The following is a 26,964-nucleotide window of genomic DNA, read 5'->3' as shown; positions in this document are numbered from 1 at the left end:
CGGACAAATACAGGTTTTTTTCTAATTATTCACTCAAAAAGTGTCTTTAATATTCTTTAGGAAACAAGGATGACAACATCCATAAAAGCGAAGCTCTGAAATGGAAGGACAAACGAACATTAACACTTGTAGATTGTCAGAACTGAATTATCAGAATATTAATACATCAGTACAAACAATATTGTTAGTAAATTTGTTGCAAAACTGCATAAATAGACGATACTGTTTAAGGACATACTTACATTTTTGGGACTTGTTTATAGAGGTGCTTTGCTTATAACATTGTACCTTGTTGTAATAGGAATCAGTTTTCAAAAAATCAGAAGAATCGGATAATTTTAACATACAAAAATTTGTTGTCAAAAAAGTTAAAAATCGACATGTTTCAAATGGACGTACGGACATTCTGGTATTGATTATAGAGTTGCTACGCTTTTTAAATTGTACCTAACTACTACAGAAATCATCATGCAAAGTTTGGAATCTATAAGACAATTCTAACCTGTTTAAATTAACGAAAAGAGCTAACTCTCTATGACGGACGGACCGATCCTAATTATAGAAAAGGTTCGCTTTTAAAAATTATAAAAATAGAAAACTATGATTTAAGAAAAATATTATATACACTATTTTCACAAAAGAATGTGCCAAATACTCTGAATTTTTGTTTATCGTTATTTTCGTCCTAAGCCAAGGTTTACGGTAGTCTAACAACTTTGCTTTAGCGAGGAGAATCACACAAAACTTTTATAATAACAAATAAAGTAAAAAGTACAATTGTATTCAAAAGTAGCGAACTAATCATAAGCTAAAGTTATATATCCTATTAAATAAAGTAGTAAGCTTTTTTGTCTCTAGCTTAAGATTTTGATTTTAACTGAACCAATTGATTTCTTCTTTTCAGATTAGTTTCACATAAGTCCCGGGATGGTTTTAGGCTATTTTTTTCTGCCACTCCATATTGCTTCTAATATGGAAGTTAGGGGGCTAGGGGCGCATCCGCTAGTACAGTTTATATATTGAGTCTATTTTTTGTCCATTTATGTGAAGAACCAAAATTTCACTTTATAAAATCTGACTGGAAGATATAGTCAATATCTTTAATTTATTTGGAAGAAGTGAGGTAGTTGCGTACGAACATACCCAACTTATAGGGTAGAAGTGCTATAAAAAACTTAGTAACTATAAAACTCTTTACGTCACAACTGGCTGAAATCTACTTTTTTCACTTCAGAAAGACTTTTTATTGCTTATTTGATATTGCAACTGTGCAGTTGTAAAAACAAGTATACAGAAAAAGTTTTAAATGGATTAAATAATAAAGAAAAATATTTTTTTTTCAGAAACTGTAGATTATTAAAATCGATATTGCTTACATAGCAAATTTTATTTTTTCGGTAAATTATATATTGGAAATAAATTATTTTTTCTAAATTTTTGTTACGCAAAATAAATTGTAAGAATTATTCATTCTATTGGTCTCTGAAAATATACCTATTTTTGTTTAAAAACTTTAATCATTTGGAGACAAACGAAATTTTAACGCAAAATATACTAATATTTAATCCTTTAGTATTATTAAAGTTTATGTAATGACAATAATTTTCCGAGAAACCTAAAAGGAAGACGATTTTTATGTTAGACAATTTTTCCTTTTCTTAACCCTTACAGATCGGGGGGGGGGGGGTCATATTGACCCCCCCCTCTAGTTTTTTCAATGTCATTTTTTTTGTAGGTAAGATAGAGAGTTGTGACTTCATGACTTTTTATGTTTAGTAATTATACGTCGGCAAGAGTTGATTTTGTCAGGATATCTGGTCTGTGTCGGTCGTGGTGTCCGGTCAAAGTCGGTTGGGTAGCACCAAAATTTAAAAAAAATTCTAAATTTCTACATTATGACTTTTGTGTATAAGGTAGAAACCTAAAATTTTTTTGGTGAATACTGAGATATCAATGACCTTATGAGAAAAGTGGTGTTATGACCGTTTGACCGCACCCTGACCGACTTTATGACCGATTTTTGTCCGGCCTTTACTACAGATATATCATGAATATCGTGGCTTCTATTACAGCTAGAGACCTAAAAAATTTTTTGGTAAATCCTTGAGCAACAATAAACAGATAAAAATATTAATTGGCGACGCCAACCGCCGTTTTACCGCCGTAACCGCCGAAAATAACGGTTTCCGTTATTTGCCGTTTTTCGGCGATGATCAGAAAAAGTAATTTTTTTGTCATGAAAAATAAAAGTTCGTCCTAAAATTTGGTCATCCTAGCTGCAAAATTGGCCGCTCTACAGCTGTTTTAAAATTTAGCAGCTGGCCGCTAAAAAGCGGCTAAGGAGCGGCCTGACCGCTATGACTAGAAAAAGTAATTTTCTCTAAAAATACATATGAACCACCAGAAAAAAATTTTATGTCTTTATCTGTAACAGAAGCCGAGATAGAGGGGGGGGTCAATATGACCCCCCCCCCCCCGATCTATTAAGGTGGGAATAGGGGCCCGATCTGTAAGGGTTAAAAAGAACTAATATTCTATATTTGCCGCCATTGATAGATTTAAGTTTTTTGCTTCTTATATAATAATCATAATCTTTTATTCAACTTCAAAAGTTTAGCTTTTTATACCAAATATTAAATATCGTTTGATATTTTAATGAAACTGTTGTCTGTGATGATTAGGCATAATAAAAAAGTCTTACCTTAAAATTCTGAGTCTTGCTAGAGGCCAAGAGGCACGGTGTACTCCACACCAGCCTTCTACAAATTGGACGAAAATTAAATATTTAATAAATATGACATAGTTACATCGTATAAAAATAGATATTTCAGTTTCATTATTATAAATGTATTTTGATCTTTACATTACCATTACCTCGTAAGGGCGGGATTATCCTTCGATTTTAAGTGATCATCTAGAGAATCCAGATTCCAGAGCATCATCCGCGTGTAATTGGATGCGATACTCTTAGGTTAAGTAACATCCATTAGACAACCAACCCTTTGATTGCACGACCTTTGTCTGAGATATCCTAACTGTGCATGGTAATGAGTTGCACCTGTTTATGGGCCAAGGCATTCCCCCCCCTACACTTACTATTTATGTCGCACATCTGACATATCAGCAGTATGAACCATTTTTAACGTCTTTAGTTATGACACGGTGTCGGCCGGAGATTCGAACCTATCACCTTTCCGGCGACGAGCGGATGCGCTAAGTGTTGAGCCACGATCGCGGGTTGATCTTTAACTGTGTAACTGGACAAAATTACTTTAGATTTATTATATTTATATTTATAAATAATCTCTGAGGGGGAAGTCAAATGTTATGTTGAAGTCAAGCTGTCTAAAACTCTACAATGTTATGCTTATTTTTTGCTTAAATCTAGAAATCGAAACTGCGTATAGTGTCCAATAAAAAATGACGTCATGCAATACAAGTAACAAATGATTGGCCAGTATACAATTTACCGATGGTTAATTACAATGTATAATGGCCTATCATTGGTCATTTGTATTTTATGACTTTTTTATTGGACACTATACGCTGTTTCCTAGAAATTAACAATATGTACCAAAGTAATCAATCGTAAGCGATCAACTTGTTTTTAAACGCTTTCTAACTAGAAAATAACTTTTTATTTAAATTTTATTGTTCTTTTGTAATTTACCTGGATTGGTCTCTTGCAACTCGTCTGTAGTCTCCTCCTGTCTCCCTAATTTAGACTCCTCCCCTCCACTATGTGCGCCACTACTATATCTCCTAATTAAATTTATTATTAAAATCCAGGGATCTAAAGGGATAAGACGATGGGCAATAAATTGATGTACATCCTCAATGTTGATAAATAAAATAAACCTTTCTGTAGATTAAAATTAGTGGTTGAAACGTTTGAACACCTAACTTAATAACCAATCAAAATTTACTCAAGTCCCAAAAGTTGTTTAGCCAACGAACAAGAAACCTTATCATAAAACTTTGGGGACTAGTGTAATCCATTGTTCCCTCTCTCTCTCTCTCTGATTAAATCAACTATGCAGTCATAAGCAATTCAAAATCTGAATGTTTTATTTTAGAGCTGCGTAAATCAACATAAAGCAATATACGTACAAGAAAGATATAATTACAATAAGGATAACTGTTTCTTTTTACAATACTTCTCAATATTGAGAGAAAAAATCATAAATAGCTTACTATATGAAAATTAATACAATTATCTTCAGCAAATTATTTTTCATTAACTCAATTATTTTATATTTGCCATATAAATTTTGAACTGTTGTACTTTGTGGCTGCTTCTTTAGCCTCAGAAACATAATTTATACTTTTCTCTTTAAAATTCTTAAAAAATACATACATCAAAACAATTTTTATAGAATAAAGGTGACTTGTCCCTTTATTTTTATGAGGGTTCTTTGAGAGAATTACAATTATTATCTTTTTTTTTTAGGGGGGGGGGGGGTAATAAAAAAATGACGCAATCCACATTCCAATACTCTAAAAATTGTTGAACAATCTTCCCACTGTTTACGAGATCTTAGCGGACTTACTTACGCACAACTTACTACTTCATAGTATAGGATTTACCTTTCCGAGGTGCGAGAGTTCTTCTTTTTCTTGGGAAATGCATTTTTCTGTTAGAAGTGAAACATTAATTGAATACTGCCTGTCACTATTTTACTTTGCAAAAAATAGTGTTAATTGCATTGCATTTCTTTAAAAAAAGCAAAATATGTTTGTATCTTCTTTAAGCTCCTTTAATAAATCTATTCGAAAGCTAACATCATTTATTTTATTCATGTTGAAAAGTTTAAGATTATTAATTTAAAGTATAAACACTCAAAACGAAAGGTCGAGCATAGAAACCCCTCATTTTCATTTCATTTATGGGGCACTATCAGTTTATAACTTTATACCAACAACGAAATTAATTTGAGAAAAAATCACAAAACATATACGTGATTTTAAGCTGTCGTTGGAAAGGGGGGGACACATAGTTGAATTGGCGACCTTTTTATCTGCCCCCCAAATATTATTTAAGAATTATTTCGCTTTTTGGCTAAACCTTATTCCTGGGGACCTATCTATCCAAACTTTAACTTCTGCTAACTATTACTGTGCTTACTATGATAGCTTTTAATACGCCTTTCTTGTCCTACCTCACATGCTCACATATGGATTTTATGTTTTTTGGGAAGGTTTATCCATATCCTCCTTGCTACAGCCTGTAAGAATATGTAATCTTATTCAAAGGATCAATACTTTGTATTACATATTGTTGAGAAGGTTAAAAAACACTTCTTTACTTAAATTAAAACGATTTGTAACAGATCCATTATTTTGTTATGTTAAAATTTATTACTGTCGATTTCAAACTTATCAATGTAACATATATTTTTATGCTTGCTAAACAATAAATGCGTTGATACTCTATATTTGTACATGGTGGCTTATCTAATTGTTTCTGTTGAGCTTTGCTTTTAAATATATTGTTGGCCTGTACAAAGATGTTAGTTCGATAAAGTAGCCTGGATTGAGATGGATCAATAAAAACTTTTAAAGCGTTTTTTTATTAAAGATCCTTTCATTTTTTCGTATATATTGTTACGCCCCATACATTTATTTTCTTAAGAGAAGCAGATTTTTCATCTGCCTAACTGTTACAGTATAAATAGTTGTTAGAAAAGAAACTTTGTGATTCTATTATCTGGAGTTATGTAATTTGCAAGCAAAACTATTTTCCATTATTGTGCCAATACTTTCTATACATGAATTCTTTGTACACTAGCCATCAGTCTTATTTATATTAGGCTGAAGGTAAAATTATATATTAAAGACCATAATAAAGTCTTAATAATTACTAGCGGCTACTCCCCTAGAAGTCTCTTGGTGCTTTTAAATTGGTATGGGGAAAAGTCGAACCAACCCTTCCCCCAAATTCAATTTTAAAAAAACTACAAAAATATTTAAATATTTGGGGGGGGGGGAGAGTCATTTTTTACTGGGAGGGTGAAGGTATCCTTTCCGAAAATAGTTAAAAACTTCCCTGGGCATATAAGAATTTTTCACTGTGAAGCTTACTACATTGTTTAATAGGTTAAAATTTTTTTAAAAAAGGATAGGTATATAAATGCCTTTTCGTCCATTATCTCCATTATTTCTTTAATTACTAATCCGAGATACCAACAAACCGCTTCATACTTAGGGGATATCTTCGCATTTTTATATTAATAAATAATCTTCTTTAAATGTTAACGTATTTTTCAATAAATTAAATGTTGCATGTAAATAAACTGTTTTGAAAATATACAATATGTATGTAGAATATATACACACGTATTCACAAGATTTCTCTGCTCTAGGTGTATGTTAAAAGATTTGATAGAATTGTGAAAAGTTTAAATTTGATTTTGATATTTCCTGATCTGGACTCACACTGAATAAGAATGGAACAGCTGCCGTAAGGAGACAATATTTTCCCGGATATATTAAATAAAAAATAGCATGTATGGAAAACGGACTTTTTGTTCTTTAAGATTTACTGTAGTTTAGATTTAAGTTTTAAAGCTATATTGACATTAACCCAAGGATCTTGAGAGATAAGACAATGGACGATAAATTGATGTGTACATAGGCTATGATGATAAACAAAATTACCCAATCAAACAACCAATAAAATTTGTGAATTTAAAACTACGATCTTTCAATATTTGAATTATACAAAAAAAATTAAATATCATTTTCTCTGAATATGGTAAATGAAGAGTATTCTTTTGTCAATTTCCATTAGAACATGTCTGACCAAGTCACGGCAGCTTCTGAGAATGTCTCAACTCTCAGAGTCCATTTCTAACAATCTTAAAGGAGATTTTAATTCTATTATAGTTTAAAATCTAAGAATTTGGCTTTATGGTTTATCTATCTTTAAAATTTCTTTTTTTATAGTTTTTTATTATATTATTCTTATTTATATTGCTTGGTTACTGTTATGTTACGTCAAATATCTGGAACAGCAAAAGTACAGTATCTAAGAATAAGGAAAGAAAACTGGAAAAAGACCCCTTGAGGCTTAGGGTGCAGCCACTAGTTGAATGAATAAAGCATTGACCACAAACAACTAACACTTGTTTGTTAATTGAATACACAGAGTTTGTAAAGGGCCAGATAATCAAATCATTGCAATCAGTACTATAGCCATTACTCAGGGATAAAGGGATTAGTCAATAGACGATGAATACATTTCTATACCCTATAACAATACGATTTTAGATATTAAGGGAAGAATTTTTGGACTTCTATCATCGCCCTTCGTGGCTATACTATTTATAACCTTTGTATGTGAGGTAAAAACAAGAATCACCCAATTCATATAAATCCAACCTATTTTTCTCAACTTAAATATCCTTAGCCTTTATGTATTAATGTATTTGATACTCTTTACTTTATCTAACATGAAATTTATGCCAAGAAGTTATAAATTAAGATACAGAAACAATTAAATTCTCATGAAATAAAGTATTTAACAAAGTGTTTACTCAAAAAATAATGGGATAATTATAGAAATAAGGATTGTGTTAAACGCCAATACAAACATTGCTTGATTATTGTATAGCAGAAATACACATTAATGTTGCCTTAGTCTGGTAGAATCTAACACTTCTTGGCGTCCCTGTTTCACCTGTAATAAAAAAAATATATATTTAATACCTATATTTGCGACAACTTTTGTTACGCATGAACTTCTAATTTCAAACATTTACAAATGGCTTGTTTTAGAATATAACTAAAAATTAGTTTAATTAGCTTTTTTCACATAAAAATCCAATTGCAATGCCGATAGTCTGTCAGACAATAATAGCTATAGACTTTTGATTCGTATTGGTCAGCAGAATCTTTACGCACAAAAAAATGTAGGCTATTTCACAGAGCAGTCGAGCTAATAACATCGGAGAGACGGACAGACAGATGGAGTTATAGAGTAGCTCCACTACTGAAAATGGTTAAAAGTTACAAAATAAATTATAAAAAAATATATAAAATTATATTGTACTTCTTAATTACTTTCAATGGCTTCACTCTTTTAGAAAACTTTTTCTTCTATGGGATCTACTTGAGAATAAACCATTAACTTTTTGTAGTAATGAAAAGGGAAGGTGTATAAGCAATGCGGTTTTATTTCAATTTAGTTTCTGATTAACTTCTGGAAAAAAAATCTAGAATCTAATTTATAAATCTGACAAGAATGGTGTTCTTTCAAGACTTCATAATTTAATAATATTTTTAAAAGCGAAGTTTTATGCATATACGGTCGGTATGAACGTCAGCCATTTCCTTAATGTAGGCATGTTAGAAATGTCCAATCAATTTCAAATTAGCATTTTGTTTTCTGTAACAGTTAGTTAGGTACAAAAAAGAAAGTCTGTATATGTCACATTATTTGACTTTGGTTAATCTGTTCAATTATAAAGAAGAAATAAACACCAAATAAAATTGGAATTCAATTCAAGGAGACTTAAACTTGGAATAATTCCCATTGTTTGAAAGAGGACCGTGAAAAACTCTCTAATTACAGTTTCAACAAAAATAAATGAAATACAATATTTGCACGGCTCTTCTATTGGAGAATAGTGCCTTTCTTGACATCGCTTCTTAAGGGGCGTTTCGTCATATTTTTACAGTAGCTTTTACCCTATTTATAGCCCCTGCGGGTGCTCTCACCCTTCGGGGCAGTCACCTAACCTAACCTAAAATAACCAATCAAAAGCTTTTTGACACAGTGTATAACTCAGATTTAGCGGTCGATTATAGAGAATACCATTCAGTACAAATTTCACAATATCTAAGATATGCCGAAATGCCTCCTACTCGTTCTAAAGGAGGTGTCCTGTTCGAGTCTAAACTACACCAAGATATGCTTCAGACGTTAAAATGGTACCTATTGCTGATATGTCTGGTGCGTAAACAGGTAAAACTTATAACCACATACAGACAACGATAGTGCGATCAAAACGGTGGTTTTCTGTCATATGTTTCAAAACTTAATATTCTATAATGGGTGTTAGAGAATCGATATCTATTACAAACTGATGAAGTCCTGTATTATAGTAAAATAATCTTTAAGTAAAAAATTGAAATAAATTTCTAGACTGATGTTGAGGAGCTTATTGATTAAAGGATTTTAAAACCAGAAAAATAATAATTCATATTTGAATTAATAAACCAACTGTCCTTGACTTTCATTTCAACTTTCCTCTCTGTCCTACTCTGTTCACTGAAAAGAGCTTTTTAGTAGCGAAGCTACTCTATAATTCACTTTGTCCGTCCGTCCGTCAGTCCGTCCGTCCGTCCGTCAGTCCGTAACGCTATGGGGGAAATGGGATTTACTCAGCTCCTATAAAAGATAGAATGCTGAAATTTTTTGACAACATTCCTATCTATAAGGAGCACAATTAACTATAAAACATCATTGGCGGTCAGAACGCTTTTTAGCAGGTTTTAGGCTATTTTTATATTTTTCACATTTTTCTCCATAACTTCAGTGTTTATGGACCGATTTTAAAAATTTTTTCAGTTATAGGTATCAAAATTGAATTTCCCGTCGTTTAAAGAAAACAACCATAAAGGCCTGACTGTCTTTTTAGCAGGTTTTAGGCTATTTTCATATTTTTCACATATTTTTATATTTTTCACATTTTCTCCATATCTTCAGTGTTTATGGTCCGATTTTCAAAATTTTTCAATTATAGATATCAAAATTAAACCTCCCGTTTTTTAAAGAAAACAACCATGACAGCCAGAGAGTTTTGGGAGAAAAAGGACTTTATACGAACGGGAGCAGGTGATCTTTAGCAACTTTTAACAATGATTTTAAAGTCTTTATGTTAGGTTTCTGTTAGTTATAGGTAAATGATCGAAATATTTCAGTCCTACCCGAGTTTTATAAAAAAAAAATTAATGTAAAATGTCCAAAAGCACTTAACTGCATATAATGTATATTTTATGTTATATTACCATAATTTTATTTTTTGACACATTGAAGTCAACAAAGCATTTGATAATTTTTATACAAAACTTGATTTACAATTGAAAAACTTAGGTAAAGCTAAAAAGATTCCCTATATTTATCCATATTTACCAGAAACCTTGCATTAAGGCAAAAAGGGACTTGAAATGAATTTGTAAGATGTTTAAATAACTTACTATCGTTCGTGCATGATCCCCTTAAGTAATCTAAGTTTCTTTAGTTTCCAAGTTTTCAAAGAGTAGAACAAGGTAAACTTTATTCATCTGTAGCATTTTTCCAAGGAAAATGATGTCTTAACCTCTTTTCGAGGAAGCTTTGTGTTTATCAAGTGCAAAATTAATTCCTTATCATTAATCCTAGAATTAAGCGCAAATGTCGTCTTTTTTGACTTTCCCTTCATAAAGTGACGCAGCATGGATTGTTTATATGCGCCCACGTTTTTCACTTTTGAATGAGATATGAGAGTGTGAAGATTTCGGAGAAGAAAATTGGGCCTATCATTGGTCTCATTGTGTGTGAACGACCCTAGTATATCAGGGATTTGAAACCATAAGAGCTTCAGGTAGAATTTGTTAATTTTATTGGGAAGTATGGTGTGTAGGACGATTATATGTAGTTTTAAAAAGGCTTTAGCTAGCTAAGCATGAAACTTAATTATGATTAATATATGTTTTAGTAATTTTTATGTGCCTTTATTTTTTGCATTTAACAATGATTTATTAAACCAAATAATTTTCCTTTAAAGCCAAAGTTTCCAAAGATTTTTACCGTAGAGAAAAATGATTTTTAAAAAGCAAATAAGATTACGTGGTTATAAATAACTGGAATTATGAACTAATTGATATTGTAATTTCAGGTCTTTGAAATAATTTCATCAATAAATCTATATTCAAACCTGCTGTTGAAACTTGATGGTTCCTGGTATTGGGGGTTTGTATGTTCGCCAACTGATCTCGTGAACTTCCCGCTAATTCGGAAGTCAAGCTCAACCAAAGTGTCATGGTTGAGACAAATGAATACAGGAATATTTTGGTTTATTAAATAGCAGTATCTAATTTTATTTTATTTAAGCAAGGATTTTTGTAGTCATACACAAAAAAATATCCTTCTTAAATCATCAAGTTTGTTCGTCTTTCAAAATACCACCACATTTTACGTCAATTAGAAATAAAAATTAAAAGGAAATTTATTAAGTGAAAATGCATGCCAGCAACTTTTAGCACAAAAAAATGCCAAAGGCCAAATGGCATTCCAGAAAATTAGATAGATTTTTGTTAGGTTCTTTTTGAGATTTTGTATTGCATCAATCAAATGAAAAAAGAACAAATTCTATAGGATAAAAGTTAGTTTATGAATTCCACCTTTTATTATTTTCAAATATCATTTTTGTTTCTTATACTTAAATTTCTGACTTTATCTTATACTGTCAGATTCAACCACGTGGACTCACCATTTTTAGTTCTAATGGGGACAACCCTCTCACATCCCACTCCCATAGCCCAATAAATTTCAGTATTTGAACCCTAAACTGTAAAGTGGCTGTGCTTTTAAAACCACATTTTACAACCAGTATAAATCTTTTAAGTTGGTACTGGTGACCATTTAGTGTAAATTAGTGTGTACTGTGCATGTTATCTTTGGACTTAAGGATAAGTTAATCTTGTATAACTAATCTTGTATTGATCCTATATTGTAACTGTTTTTTTAACATGTTTTTTAAACAGATAAGTCATCAACCGGAAGAAAAATATTCCTAAATGATTTTCGAGAGCAGCGCTTAATAGAAATGACGATATTTTTATCAGCTCCCAAATATTCTTAAAATTGAATTCTCTTTTGTTGGTTATACCTTATTACTGGCGTCCTTTACTATGTCGAATTAATGTACCTTCCTATGCATATATCTACATAAACTATTATGATTATTTAAGTATCAATTCCTCTATCCCTGTATCCCTGAATATTTGCTAACCTTCATTTTGCATCTCCGAAGAAAGTTGTTCATCACCACTCTCTCTCACATCCTCAACATCAAACTAAACAAATAAATAAGTAAACACAAGACATCTCATTAGTTTTGCAGGAGTTTGGGTTTCAGACTCGTTAATCTACACAATTATAAAATGCGCGTATGTAATGCATGTGTTAAAAATGGAAGAACTTCGCTACTAAATGCGTTGACATATTTGTAATTTCTATTCAGACTTTTTAATTACTTTTTGTTTTTAAAAATAAAATAAATACAAGTTCGTACATTGGTATATATTTGATATACTAAATATCCCAAGATATACAATACATTGTGTCTCTGAAACATTTAACTTTGTTTAAAATTTGTTGAATTTTGTACCTGGAAGTTTTGTGGTAGGTGGCAAACTATTTTTAACAGATTGCATTTTACAAAATTCAAAAGAATGATTTTAGTTGGCTTGGCAGCCGTCGTTGGTTGTGTCTAATTGTGGCTGCAGCTGACAAATGACATAAAATTTTGCAGTGTTATGGGTGAATGTTGCATAGAGTGACTGTAGCTAAGGAGGCACGTTCGTCTGTCTTTAACGGAAAGCTTTGATCGTTACTTCTGGCGTGTTAGAATTTTTCTATACATTTCTAATTTTGCATGATGATTCCTTCATAGATTTAGAAGCGTATCAACATTCAACACTATAGTAGTTACTAGAAAGTCCGTATGCCCATTTAAAACATGTTGTTTTTTCTTATTTTCTGTATGATATAAATAAATATTCATCTGATTTTTGTAATAATGATCCCTATGACAACAAGGTACAATATTATAAGCAAGACATCTCTATAATCAAAACCAAAAAAATAAAGTATGACCTTTTTTGTATCCTGCATTCACGCAATGTTGCATCAAATTCAGATACTATTTTGTTTAGGCTTACAAATTAATGTACTGCTTATATATGTCCATACGTCCATTTAAACATGAATTATTTCTCTTTGCATTCCCTATTATTGTCTATCCATTATACAATATTGATTTGTTGCTGCCGAAAAACCTACGCATTCAATTGTACTTGTTAGAATACTATCAAATAAATATGACAGTAAATTAGATTAATCTTAAATTATGTTTGTGAAAGGATAATAATATCAAATAAATGCTCCAATTTGAATGCAAATCTTGACAAAATAGAATTAGATTAAATTTCATAAGATTTATGACACCTATTCAAGACACAAAATTAAAATTCATTAGAAATGCTTATGTTTAAAAATTTGACTAAATTTTAAATTGTGATAATCAGTATAAAAAAGTAACAGAATCTCCATCTGTCTGTTTGTGTGAAGCGAAGGATCTTGCTGACCACTAAGCATATATATTCCAACTTTTCGATAAAGCTTCCTCTTCGAAGGTTTATAACTATTCTGGGTTAAGGACTCAACCCTTCCCCTTAACAGATATTAGTCCTAGAAAAGAATAAGCCCGCCCCCCAAAAAAATAAAGTTTAATTTTTCTATTTAAAACTAAAACCGAAAAGAGTGGAGGTCGACTTACACCCACCCTCTCTCACCTTTAATCTATAATACAAAGTAGCTTGATGTCTGTCCGTCCGTCCCTTAAGATCTCAGTAACCACTGAACCGATCGGATTCTACTTTTCAGGGAATATACCTCCTGGTCCTATAGTGGTTTTAGGCTATTTTCTTGGGGGTTGGGAGAATTTGTAAGATTTTTTTTGCGAATTTTGCTAATTTGCGAATTCGCTTTTTTTCGCGAAAATTTGCGATTCATTCGCATTTTTTTCCGCTGGGTAGGTAATAGAAGATGTGATTATACCTCTTGGGGCACAGTAGGGTGGGTCGATTGTGGACATTTTTTTCTGAGTCCAAAGCGGGGATCTGCAAATGATTTGTATGAGTATAATACACCTCTGGATGATTTAAAATTTATTCTAAGTCTTAAAACCGCTGACGACCAGACATTCAATTGTATAGCTATTTGTAAATGGAAGTCAAAAATTTATTGAATCAGAACTATGGCTTCATGGTGCTCCCAGGAATAGCATTGAGGAGTAGAATCAGGAACTTTTGACCGTTTCAAAAAATCTCGTTCCTAGCCTGAGAAAATCTAAAAAACCTCTACAAATTGGACAATTTTCAATAAACCTTTAAAAATGAGGTTTTTTAGTGATTTCTAAGGCTAGGAACGAGATATTTTGAAAGGGACAAAAGTTCCTGATTTAGCTCCTCAAGGCCTTTCCAGGGAGCACCATGAAGCCATAGTTCTGATTCAAAAAAAAATTTTAATGTCGTCTTTGCATATTAATAAGTAATCAAATATATTTTTTAGTGGTCGCGTTCTAAAACTAAATTTTTTAAAATTCTTTTTCGGTTAGAAATGTTTTAAAGGTTAATTTTATCTGTTGCATATCCCCTCTTTGTCTAATTCCGATATGAACCCGCCCTAGGGCACAGCCCCTAGAGGCTAGGGGCAAATCTGCTAGTGAGATTTAAAGTAAATCAATAATGTATATAAAAATACAAATTTTTAATGTACTGTGTCGATTCAACTTGCCTTATATAATCGGAATTTCAAATAAATTTTTGTATAATATAATATTAAGTTGTGCAGTGCTGCGAATTAGTCTTCGAGTATGATATAATAACTAACCCTAAACCATTATCAGACACAATCCCATAGTTATACCCAAATATAAGTCTATGCAACTTCCCTGGAAAGGAAAATAACCAGGAAAATGATTTGTTCAATGTGTTGAAGTGAACCTGTTCTAAACTTGTCAGCAAAATCCTATTAGTTTTAAGTGAACCAGTCAATGATTAACCCCTTCCCGCTTGATTAATTCGGGTATGATTAAAACAGTTAGGGTGCTACTGCCATTTAAAAAAAAGACAATAAATCATTTGATATTCAGTGAAGCTTCTCATTGGTCCAAGGAAATCGCCTTAGAAAAAATATCCCTCTCCCAATTATTTTACTTTAAAAAAAAAATAGAAATATAAACTGGAGGGTGAACCTCATTGATTCCCTCAAGTGCTCCAAGGAGCATATCCTATATAACCTATAAAAACAGATAAATTAAAAATTCGGGAATAGTCTCTTTCGTGGCAACGCCCCCTAAGGGGCAGTTCGTCGTTTTTTTAAATTGGTTTTTGATAGGTTATTTTAGGTTAGGTTAGGTCATTTTGGGTTAAGTGATTGTCCCACATGGTTAGGCAATTGGCCCCGCAGTGTTCGAGCCCCCTAGAAATTGGAGAAAAGCTACTGTGAAAAAAACGAAGAATCTCTCCTTAAGGAGCGTTGCCAAGAAAGGGACTATACCCAAAAATTATATTTATTTAAAATCTTTACTAAGTGAATCTGGGGTTATCATCTGGTTCAATTTAGGAATAATGTACCTATACTTATGAAAGCCCTTCTACTTTTACATACACAATATATCACATGCATCATTCATGGTTTAGAGATGCTTTGACAATATTATTTGTACTCTATTCACCCAAAACGAATGATTGAAGATTGATGATATAAACCTTCGCTAAGGCATTACAATACAAAATCCCATTTTTTTTTAAAACCTTCTCAATCCTTTTTGTAATGTGTAAAAAATCCAAAATTATGCCAATTTATCTTTCTTGGTCATCCATGAACACAGTGAAAATATTGTTCCAAATTCAAAAAAATTAAAGAAAATAGCCTACAGAAATTTCTAAGCTAATTTAAGGTCCCAGGTAACTTTAAACGGTTCCTGTGACCGCAATATTTACCCACTGAAACACCGACTACAAACATTGCTGACACATATAAAAAATTCTTACCCTTTCAGTTCCTGCGTCGAAAGATTCGGAGATATTTTTTCCACTGGATCTGAAAGTTTCAATGAAATTCATAATTTTCTGAATATTAATAAATGTGCTGATTATGCAATATAAAAACATATATTTTTAAACCTTTATCTACTTTTTATTTGAGTAACCTCTCAAATCTTATATTTATTTTCCTTTCACAAAAATAAATTGACTAAAATTTTTTAGTTATATGTAGTTGAAAATTGGATTTTTTCTTCTCTTGAAGAGATAATAATAAACACTCTTCTTATTAAAAGCGAAGCTTTTCTATAATTAGGGTCAGTCCGTCCGTCTGTACGTAACGGATTTTTTTACTTTTTAAACAACAAGTTTTTATGTGATCTAATCATCCGATTGATCCGATTTTTGGTATATTGATTCCTGGGACAACAAAGTATAATGTTATAAGCGAAGCAACTCTATAATCAAGTCCTAAATATGTAAGTATGTCCATAAACATTATCCTGTATAAAGCAGTTTTTCAACAAATTTACTTACAATTTTGCTTCGACTCTTATACATTTATATTCTGATTATTCAGTTCTGACACTATATAAGTGTTCATGTCCGTTTGTCCTACCGTTTCAGTGCTTCACTTTTATGGATGTTGTCATCCTTGTTTTTATTAAGCTTTTACATAACAAACCAGGAAAAACATTAGGCTATTACAAACCTTGAACCATTATTTATTGTTTATGTCAACTTTATGTAGTAAAAAAGTAAGATTTATAATTAGTAATAGATTAGCCTAAAACCATCCCTTAAAATGAAGAAATTATTCAGTTCAGTGGTTAGCGAGTCCTAAAATAACAATAAAAAACCTAGGGGATACATAAAAAGGAAAATAAATTAGGGGGGGGGGGGGGTAATTTTATTCTCTTGGGAAGGTAGTGCTACCCTCCCCCATCTTTGAAATATCTATAAATCTTGCAGGACCTATGAAAAACTACGCTTTCATAATCATAAGGAAAACCATTTCGGTTAGCGAGATCCTTCGGTACAGACAGACAAAAACCTCATATTACTTTTATATGATAAGAATGAATTTCATTAACATTCCTTGAGTGTGCTATGTAGGCATTGGCCGCGCCCCAAGCTGTTCTTCTTGTCCTCCTGTCTGGGTAATGACTGTTTGGTGCACTGTTGACCATTAGACCAGAAGATTTGCGCCTTCCAGATAGAATACTCTAATGGTGGAAACGGGGCTTACTTCTTTGCGTTTGTATTACTTTAAATTGACAGCAAATCCACTCTTGTATTTACAATATCTCTCCGTAAGTACGTAAATCTAGGTGTAAATATATTATATTTAATTAAAATACAATTATTCAGGATAGACCGCTGAAATAAAATAAAAATATTATCTATTTGCTATTCATTTTTCTTATATAGAATAAAATGTAACTTGATTTAGTACATTCTATGTACAACTACAAAAAGAATGGAATGTGTCTCAACAAAAGTTTAAGTTAATTATAGTATTTCGATAGTAAAGATACTAAATTTCTTTGAAACTTTACTTTTGGAACATTGAAGACAAATTATTTTACTTCAGTACTTAGATGTATTCTTATGTTAAGAAATTAAATTGTTAGTAGGGAATCTTCTCTACAATTCACTTTGTTTTTCCTTCCGTCCTTTAGTCCGTAATTGTGATTTTTTGGCTGTTATTTAAAGAAGATTGTGTATTTTTTTTACTTTCTTTAAGAGTATTCAGTATGTACATTGTACATATATGTATGTCAGTCCGTTTTAATGAGAATTTCATGATCATCTTTTAATCTTTTATTCTTCTTTCTCTTTCTTTTCCTCTTTTTTTATAACTGCTAATTTGCTCTATAGTTTACTTTTTAAATCCACGACTGGGTGTGCTGTGTTACTTGAGGATATTGCCATCCTTATCTATAATACAAAGTAGCTTGATGTCTGTCCGTCCCTTAAGATCTCGGTAACCACTTAACCGATCGGATTCTACTCTTCAGGGTATTTACCTATTGGTCCTGTGGGGGTTTTAAGCTATTTTCTTAGAGGATGGGACACCCCCAACCCCCCCAAAAGTGAAAATCCCCCCCCCCAAAAAAAAAATTCGAAACTACTTCACATAAATTGGCAGCACCAGAAATTTTTCTATATAATTTTTTTTTCAATAACCTCATGGGGCAAAGCTCCTAGAGGCTAGGGGCGAAGCCGCTAGTTTCATATAGACTAATAGGTCTGTGATTGTTTCAAAAATTTGTTGATTTACTTTTCTCGAGTAAAATAATTCATATTAGTAAAAAATGTCAGGGAGGAAGGGGACATTAGACAATTTATTACACTAGTCTACAAAGTTTTATAATAGAGTAATAGCTGGCTTAACAACTTTTGACTTTTATTAAAATTTGATTTAAGGGTTTATTTATTTAGATTTTTGTCTTAACGTTTCAATCACTAATTGTAATCTACTGACCGGTTAATTTTGTGTATCTTCATTGGGAATGGGCTTTACACCGCAATCATAGGGATAGGGCTGACAACCCTATCCCATATCCATAAAAAGCCACATTGTTACAGAAACACTGACCAATTGTCAGCGGCCTATGCTCCCCCTGTGGAGTGAAAAGGGCTTGTTACTGTTACTGTCATTGGGAATGTACATCATTTTATCAGCCATTGTATTATCCCTGAGAAAATATATAATGCAATGTTGTATATTTGGTATGGAAAATAATAATAATAATGTTTTTGTATATAAGTCTAATATTTATTTGTTTCCGCCCCACGTTTCCTGGGCACTTTTTCTTCGGTGTTTCATGCTCGGCAATTCTGTGACAGGTACATCTACAATAAAATAATATCATATTTTATAACAAATACATCGGTGTTCATAAAAAAAATTATAAATATTCTTATTAAAAACCGTAAACTACTATACTCATGTAAGTTTTTATTCATTAATATTTGTGGGTGCTGAAAATCCATCAATAACCATAGTTGATGAATTCAATTTTCAAAACAACATAATTGCTTTTAAACTGTTTTTAAAAGAGGGTTATTCCACTTTCTATGATTAGTCTGTTTAGTGGTTTAAGTGAAAAATATTGAATTGAATTGGCAAGAAATAAGAAATATAGTTACGTATGTAAAGGTTTATCAAATTTCAACAAAATAAAATGTTAAAGAAAACATTTATTGCTAAGAAAAATTTACAAATAATTTAAATCAACAAAAGCTTTTTTATCCTGTTATCATGTTTAGAAATCCTGTGAAAGATTTATTTAAAATTTGATGGATTTTCTTCTCAAATATTTTTAGGGTTTGGCAGCCGCAATGTCTGACTGACCCCTCTCTCTCTCTACCCCTCCTTTCAACAGAATATTTCTATATTAGAGTACATAGTATCACAGTGCTCCAAGTGTATATTAGTAAATACATTACATAACACTGTCTCTCTTTCACTGTATAATATACTAGTGACTACGCCCCTAAAGGCCTCTAGTGGCACTTTATATGTTTTTTTTTTATTTCAAATAAATAATTTGAGAAATAATTTTGTCAATGTTGCGTTTAAGTCTTTACGTAAAAGCGATAAAAATTATTTTAAAATTCATTTTCTCGTTAGTTCTCTTGGGAGGGTGATCGTACCCTCCCCCCAAAATAGTTATAAACCTTCCCGGGACCTATAGGAAGCTACCCTGTTAGGGAGAAATCGATTGGTTTAGCGATTAGAGAGATCCTTTGGTATGGACAAACAAACAGACATCCTATGACAGTTTGAAGTCTTATTAAAAGAACATATTACAATCATTTCTCTGGTGTCGTGCGGCTGCCAAGTCCTCAATATTTTCATCTAAATCGTATGAATGGGACTGTAAATTCAAACTTGGATATTAATAATTTATTTCGTCTACTAATCAAACAAAGTTTTATTACTTTATTTTCTTGTTTCACTAGTACTGATAACCCACAGGGGCAAATGAATATAAGAGTACATTTTTTAACAAGATTTGCTTCTAATTATAAAAGTTTATAGTAATCATGTTACTTATTAGAGAAAAGTCTGCAGATAAAAGTCTTTTCTTTTTATTAAATTTTCCATAAACATTTTTCAAACATATACAATTAATGCTTTGGTCAGCATAATCCAACAACGACATTAATTCGGAAACAATCACGAAACCTATCACGTGATTTTCAGCTGTTGTTGGGGGGCAACACTTCTTAGAATTGGGGAAATTTTTATCTGCCCCCCAATTATTATTTTAGATTTTTTCGAATGTTGGCTATACCTTATTCCTGTGCTTAGGTAGGTCTATTTTTCTATACATATACAAATACTCAGTTTACCTCATGTCAAAAACAATAGAAATATACTGTGCATGACTGCTTTTTATATTCTGCAATTCTTTTATATTTATTCAAGACACGTACTACGATGGTATTTAGTTTGGAACAATAATACATTCATAAAACGGTAAAAATATATCAATGTTAGTAGTACAGCTACCAAAAAGCGTCTGATTTTTTCTGTGTTGACTACCAAAGCTATAATAATGGATATAGAATATATGTGGATATTATGATAGGGGGAAAATTGTCTTCAATTTAAGTTGCTAACATAGACATCATTTATTAGTCTGTTCCTGTATATAGTATGAGGGAAGGGGATGGTGTAAAGGGGGAGAATGGTGGGCATCGCCATTTCAGCCAGTTAAGAGTTTCAATTTACTAGAATACATGATGATGTGGTGTAAAATCCAAGTCATGAGGCATATTCAAGCATTGGAGAAAATTGGCAATCGGATCGATCCTTGCATGCTTTTTACACAAGTTTTAGAATATTCTATGGAAAAGTTTGCCCTTGTTACAATAATAAAAGTCCTCCAATACATAATTAAATCAGTTACAAGTGTGTTACTAAGTAGTAAGTAATCCTTTTGGTTGTGAGTATAATTATATAATTTACAGAGTGTTCCAATCATTATGGTATTATAGTGGCGTGTGTGGAATCTGGGAAAATTAGGCCTTCAAAATTTTAATTCTAAGAAGGTGTTGACAATCCTCTTCATGCATATTTATGATACAAAAATAAATGGGTTAAAATTTTATTTAGAACAGATAGTTGAGCACAATTGGAAGCTCTTTATAGTGCCTATAAGAAATGACGTAATCAGGGATTTTTCGTCCAAAAGTTTTTAATTTATCCTATTTTTTATAGGTACTATATTTAAAAACTTTTGAAAAATCCAGAATTACGTCATATAAAAATAGTCGTAACATCGCGCCTCATGGGGCGATTCTTCGTATTTTTCACAGTAGCCTGTCTCCTATTTCTAGCCCCTGCGTGGGGCTCTTACCCTTGCGGGGCCAATTACCTAACCCTGTGGGATAATCACCTAACCCAATATAACCTAACCTAACCTAAAATAACCTATAAAAAAAAACATTTTAAAAATACGACGAATCTCCCCTTATGGAGCGATGTTACAAAAGGGACTATTCCCTAATAGTCTCTTATTTAGGCACTATAAAGACCTTCCCAAACTTGCAAGGAGTTCTTTTTCTTGTTCATACTGTATCTCAATCTGTCTTGTCTATATTAGGTTCATTTGATTGGAGTACGTTTATTCTCTTTGCGTCAGGAAATGTATATATTTTATACATATATAATCAAGTCAGAGAAATATAGATAACTCTATAAATCTAGTTTAAATTTTTTTTTCTCAAATTGAAATGAGGGGATTAAATTAAGGACCAGTGAGATATGTATACAACACTCTGTCATGTTCGATTCTTTTTCATTTACCTTTCCCTACTTCATCGGCTGTATCCATTTGTATATTTAGTTGTAACCCAATAAGATTCCATAGTGAAAAAAATCTATTAATTAAGATACTTCAGTCCCTCTCGAAGCTACTTTATATGTACACTAGCGGCTACGCCCCTAGAGGCCTCTAGTGGCCTTTAAATGTTGTTTTTTTATTTTAAATATCTAATTTGAGAAATAACTTGTCTATGTTATCATTAATTGTTAAATTCATGCGTCTACGCAGCGCGACTTCGTAGGGCGACTATGTTAGCGACACTAGCGGCGGAAATATTTAATATTTTTGATTTTATTGTGATTTCTCCTGGGAGGGTGGTGGTACCCTCCCCAAAAATAGTTAAAAACCTTCCCGGTACATATGAGAATCTACCCTGTTAAGGAGAACCCAATCGGTTCAGCGGTTAGCGAGATCCTTCGGTACAGACACACAGACACACAGATACACAGATACACACACAGACACACATACAAACATCCTGTTACTTTAGTATAAGGATTTTTCTATAAGTCTGTTATATAATTGTGGGTCTTTTCTTCTTACAATTATTTACAAAATGTGAACGTGAAAATACTTCTTTTACTATAATATACTGTAAACGAATGTTTCTATTTTATTTTTCAAATAATTTGTCAAACATTGTTAAACCAAATAAGTATACAAAATTTAATCATTGTTAGAACTGTAGTATAGCAAAGTTTATAACAAATTTCTAACTTTGGTTAACATAAACTTTAGTAACATGTGAAATATGGAAAGATGTATTTAATCCTATTTCGATTTAAGGGTTTTGAGTTGGGCAAAATTAGCAGTCAAATGCTTTTTTGGGGCATTTAATTAGTTGCATACAAACTTTAAAAACTTACGAAGTTACGATGACTTTCAAATGACACAACATTGCAACTTTAAAAAAAAATAGGATCCATCAAAAATTTGTGCTACATGAGCTAATCAAAACTCATATTCTTGGAGAAAGATAGATTTTGTATTGCCTTGTATGCACCAAACACAATCTGACATTGATAATATCTTAAGTTATGCCGCGTTTTGACCTTAGTACGGAAATTAACAGGCATACCTAGTAGGCTATAAAAATTAGAAAGGATTTTAATGAATATAATAGATTTGAAATCTGCATAAAATTTTAAGGAATTTTTATAAAATTCGTTTTTTGTATAATTCTTTATCTATAAGCGCAAATAAAATTAAGTTAAATAATTTTGACATCTGTGATTGGTGGATTGAAAACTATCTGCGCCCTGATTGGAGAAGCTTAAGTGACGTACATCATTCAACTAATTAGAGCGCAGGTAGTTTCCAATCCACCTATCCTATTGGTCAAAATTTATAAACTTAAATTGGATTTGCGCTTTAATGAATTATATAAAAAACGAATTTTATAAAAAATCCTTAAAATTTTATGCAGATTTCAAATCTATTATATTCATTAAAATTCTTTCCAATTTTTATAGCTTAATACCTAGGTATATCTGGCAATAGAATTCTACCTAGTCTAGCTTACACACTTTAAAAGATATGTAGAGTAATAATAGGTTTAACTTTGGCATTTAAGTAAAATTAACTAAAACCCCAAAAAAAGTGATTAATATATAAAAACAAAACAATTTGGGAATTAACTTATTTATATGTCCATAATCCGAAAATGGATGTGTTCCTTTTTTTCTTGATTAAAGACTCTCGAAAAGGATGAAGATGGAATATTTTCCAGGATAAAGGGGCATTTTTATGAGAATAGAATTAAAAGATAATCAAAAAAAGTTGTATATTGCATAAAAAGTGAAATTTTATCAGCCTTTATCAGACAGGTAAATAATTATAAAAATTTCTTAATCTAATTACACAAAACTTCTCTTCTTGTTTGCAGCTACTTGAATTACAAGTTGGCTTGTCTGTCCTTTTTTAATGTTCTTGATATATTAATAAACAAGTGTATATAATATATGTGAGCTTTTTAATCTTTTGGATGTGGTCATCCTTGTTTTTATTCTAGACAACTATCTTATTGGCCTATATATTCCTGAAAATATTCTATATAGAGAAACATAGTTGTACATTTTATATCTTTCATATATTTTTATTTACTAAGTATATTTGCGATTACTTTTATTTAATGAAATCTTCCAATTTTTAACATTTACAAAACGGCATGCTTTATTGCATCAAGATCCATGACAGATCTATATGGGAAATAAACGTCCAATGTTAAAGTGTTTAAAACTCATAGTGCTCCAATAATCCTCATTAAACTCTCATTGACCAAAGCGATAAGACCTTTATTCTATTTGTTTATGGAATTAATTAATTTTTTAACTTCATGTTGATATTTGAATTACATTAAAGTATTTAATCCTTTTTTAATAAATAAAAAATTTACGTTCATAATAGAGTAAATCTAAGAAAACTGTATTTTAAAAGAATTCGATTGTGGCGACACTTTCTTCGTGTTAAAATATTAAAACTAAAATTTTAATCATATTAACCCTTTGTTGATGGTAATGTGAAAAAAATAAAATTGAAAAAATCTTTTCAAAATCATTTAAATTAATAAATATTTACTTCTTTCTTTTAGATGGCGGGGGAGGAAAATTGATTTATTGAGAAATATATAAATAGATATGTACTTATAGAAAACTAGCCAATAGCGATATAGTTATATTGAGCCAACTCTAGTATATTATATACTGGCAAAATATTGAATTAGAAATTCTTAGTTAAAGAGACATCGCTGTTTTTTAGTGCAAATTGTACATACAATTTGTTGCATAAGTTTTTAAAAATCATTTAATGGACAAAATGTATACAAGTCTTTGTTAAAAACTATTAACAAATTAGCAATCTAACCTTTCACTTATACTTACGATCCAGAAGTTGAAATATATGTTCAAGTATCTACATATTTGTGTATAAGACAATAGAAAAAATGTTCTTACCTATACTAGAAGCACTGATACTTCTATCAAAGGGTATAGATGTTGATGCATGTTCATCCTTGGATTTATCATTAAATCTTATAAACTTTAATCTATTCACTTCTTCACTTTCAATCGCTTTATTATCATCATTTAGATTTATGTTTTCTATAGTTTCATCACTTTTATTAAGTATGTCTTTCGTTTCATTTATTTCTATTTCACTCTTGTGATTCTCTTCAAAAGTATCATCAATCATTTTTATATCAGAAAGGTCAGATTTTGAAAATGGTTGATTAGAACTTGTAGCTTGACTCAATCCATTTTGAAGTTGAGAGCTAATAAACAAACTCATATTACATAGAGAGGGATTTATAAGTTCAGCTTTGTCATGTTTTATTTTGTCATCATGATTATCTGTCTGACCGTCTGTAGATCTTTCATCCAAACCTATTTTGCCGCTTATTTGTTTTAATTTCGAACATTTTTCTAGCTTGCTAGTATGTTCCATTTTTTATTATTATTTTTTACTTTTAATCACTTTTCACTGTAAATTCAAACTAATCTGAAACTAAGAATTTAATCCAAATTTTGTCAAGAAAACTAATCAGCAATTTTCCTTTTTTTGATAATCACAAAAATTTTAATAAAAAATTAAATTGATTTACAATTTTCAGTTGCATAGCTTCTCTACAGTAATATTTGAATCTGTTTGTCTGTTTGTTGTCTTATTTCAAAGTGCTTACATTGGAAAGCTAATGATTATGGTTGTTTTAAAAACACATAAATAAAATTGCTCATTTATTTATTTAATTACATAATAATTAGGATTTTTTATTATAGTAGATAATGAAAAGTAACATATTAACATACTCAGTTTAACATTAGAATAAGAGTAAACTAAGATAAAATTCTTTATAAGGCAAAATTAACCAATTTAAAACGATGAGTATTTAAATCAAATAAGAAATTATTTTTGGACCAAATAGAATTTTTCCATTTAAATTTTATTTAACTTGGATCAATTTTATTTGAGTATAATCCATCTTAAAATATCTCAAAAATTTAGTATTTATTTTTATTGCATCATGACAGAATAAATGTCGTCATTAGACAGTGTTACAAAAAATATGTGTACATAGAGTTATAAAAAAAAAAAAATCTTCCATAGAAATCTGATTTAGAATATATAAAAAAACAAGGATGACAATATCAATACTCCAAAATTCAAATTGATAGCATAAATATACCATACAAAAAACGTTGTCAAAAAAGTAATCGGGCTTTCTGATTACGATTATAGAGTCGCTACGCTTTCTATATCCGACCTAATAGTAAGAATCAAAAGTTTGAAATCTATATGACAATTCTAGCATGCTTAAATTAACTACTTATAAGAGCTGACTGATATGCACGGACTGACGGACGGACAGATGTTATGAAATATTTTTGTTATCTCTATAATAAAGTAAAAGGATGTTTGTATGTCTCTGTGTCTTTTTGTACCAAATGATCTCACTAACCGCTTAACAGGGTAGCTTCTCATAGGTCCCGGGAACGTTTATAACTATTTTGGGGGAGGGTACCACCACCCTCCTAAGAGAAATCGCCCCTAAAAAAATTACCCCCACCCCCTCAAAAAAATATAGGCCTCTGGGGCGTAGCCGCTAGTTTTAATTATACTGGTAGACAAGATGATACTATAGAATGTGTGATGAGGGGTAGATATATTGTTGGTAAGCACCAATATCTAATGATACTACATGCCAAAGGCAAGGAAAGACACAATAATAAATCAGATACAGCTCAGGTATCTTAAAGGGATAAGACAATGACGAAAAATTCATATATATCTATTTCCGATGAATATAATCAAAATTACCCTTTATCTAAATGGAAAAGATTAGAAACATCCATGTACCCAAAGTTTTTGACCCGACGAATTAGAAAAAAAGGTTAAAAAACTATAGACTTATTCACAAATATAATATGTTTTATAATTTTACAAAAACAAAAATTGTAGCAAAAACTTTAAATAATTAAAACGGCTAGTGGCTATATATGCTTATTGTGTAAGAAGGGGACAGAAAAATAGCCCAAAACCATCCACCACAGGTTTAAATCTTCAAAAATAGAATAGCAATAACCATTCCGGGACAAATATGATGTTTCCCTAAATTGCAGAACTCAGTAAGTATAGTATTTATACTGAAATCTTAATATATATACAAAAGCCCTTACTACTTTATATAAAAGGATAATAACATTTACCATATAAAAAAGATTTGATTTTAATGCGACATTGTATAATTAAAAAAGAAAACATATTAGGAGCATGGTAATAATTTAAGGTATCCTTTTTATAAAAAAGAGAA

At 31.0% G+C, this 26,964-nt stretch overlaps 2 protein-coding genes across 2 annotated transcripts in view; both read right to left on the bottom strand.

Annotated features, from left to right (window-relative positions):
- LOC145323275 (3',5'-cyclic-AMP phosphodiesterase 4C-like) overlaps positions 1-15,870 on the bottom strand; it is a 325,817-nt gene extending 309,947 nt beyond the window's left edge. The window contains exons 1-6 of the mRNA XM_080165721.1: positions 15,826-15,870; positions 11,997-12,060; positions 7,635-7,678; positions 4,588-4,634; positions 3,671-3,762; positions 2,702-2,759 (exon numbers count right to left, since the gene is read on the bottom strand). Of these exons, the coding sequence (XP_080021847.1) occupies positions 2,702-2,759; positions 3,671-3,762; positions 4,588-4,634; positions 7,635-7,678; positions 11,997-12,009 (254 nt within the window). The 5' untranslated portion in view covers positions 12,010-12,060; positions 15,826-15,870. The remainder of the gene's footprint in view (positions 1-2,701; positions 2,760-3,670; positions 3,763-4,587; positions 4,635-7,634; positions 7,679-11,996; positions 12,061-15,825) is intronic.
- Positions 15,871-18,572: 2,702 nt separating this feature from the next.
- On the bottom strand, positions 18,573-25,156 carry LOC145323264 (uncharacterized). The gene is made up of 2 exons (XM_080165700.1): positions 24,611-25,156; positions 18,573-18,675 (listed from the first exon to the last, which is right to left on the bottom strand). Exons 1-2 carry the CDS (start codon positions 25,098-25,100, stop codon positions 18,599-18,601), a joined length of 567 nt encoding a protein of 188 aa, XP_080021826.1. The 5' UTR covers positions 25,101-25,156; the 3' UTR covers positions 18,573-18,598.
- Between the last annotated feature and the right edge of the window lie 1,808 nt (positions 25,157-26,964).

This window comes from Acartia tonsa, chromosome 1 (assembly GCF_053477335.1).
Source record: "Acartia tonsa isolate MP-2025a chromosome 1, ASM5347733v1, whole genome shotgun sequence".
Taxonomy (NCBI): Eukaryota; Metazoa; Arthropoda; class Copepoda; order Calanoida; family Acartiidae; genus Acartia; species Acartia tonsa.
Note: the sequence above shows the minus strand (reverse complement) of the source record. Positions and strands in the feature narration are given on the sequence as shown.

Bases quoted from the DNA above. Each gene is read 5' to 3' on its own strand.
- LOC145323264 (XM_080165700.1), bottom strand. From the start codon at position 25,100: ATGGAACATACTAGCAAGCTAGAAAAATGTTCGAAATTAAAACAAATA. The intron at 18,676-24,610 runs GTAAGAACATTT...ATTTTATTGTAG, and splicing joins TATCAGTGCTTCTAGTATAG to ATGTACCTGTCACAGAATTG.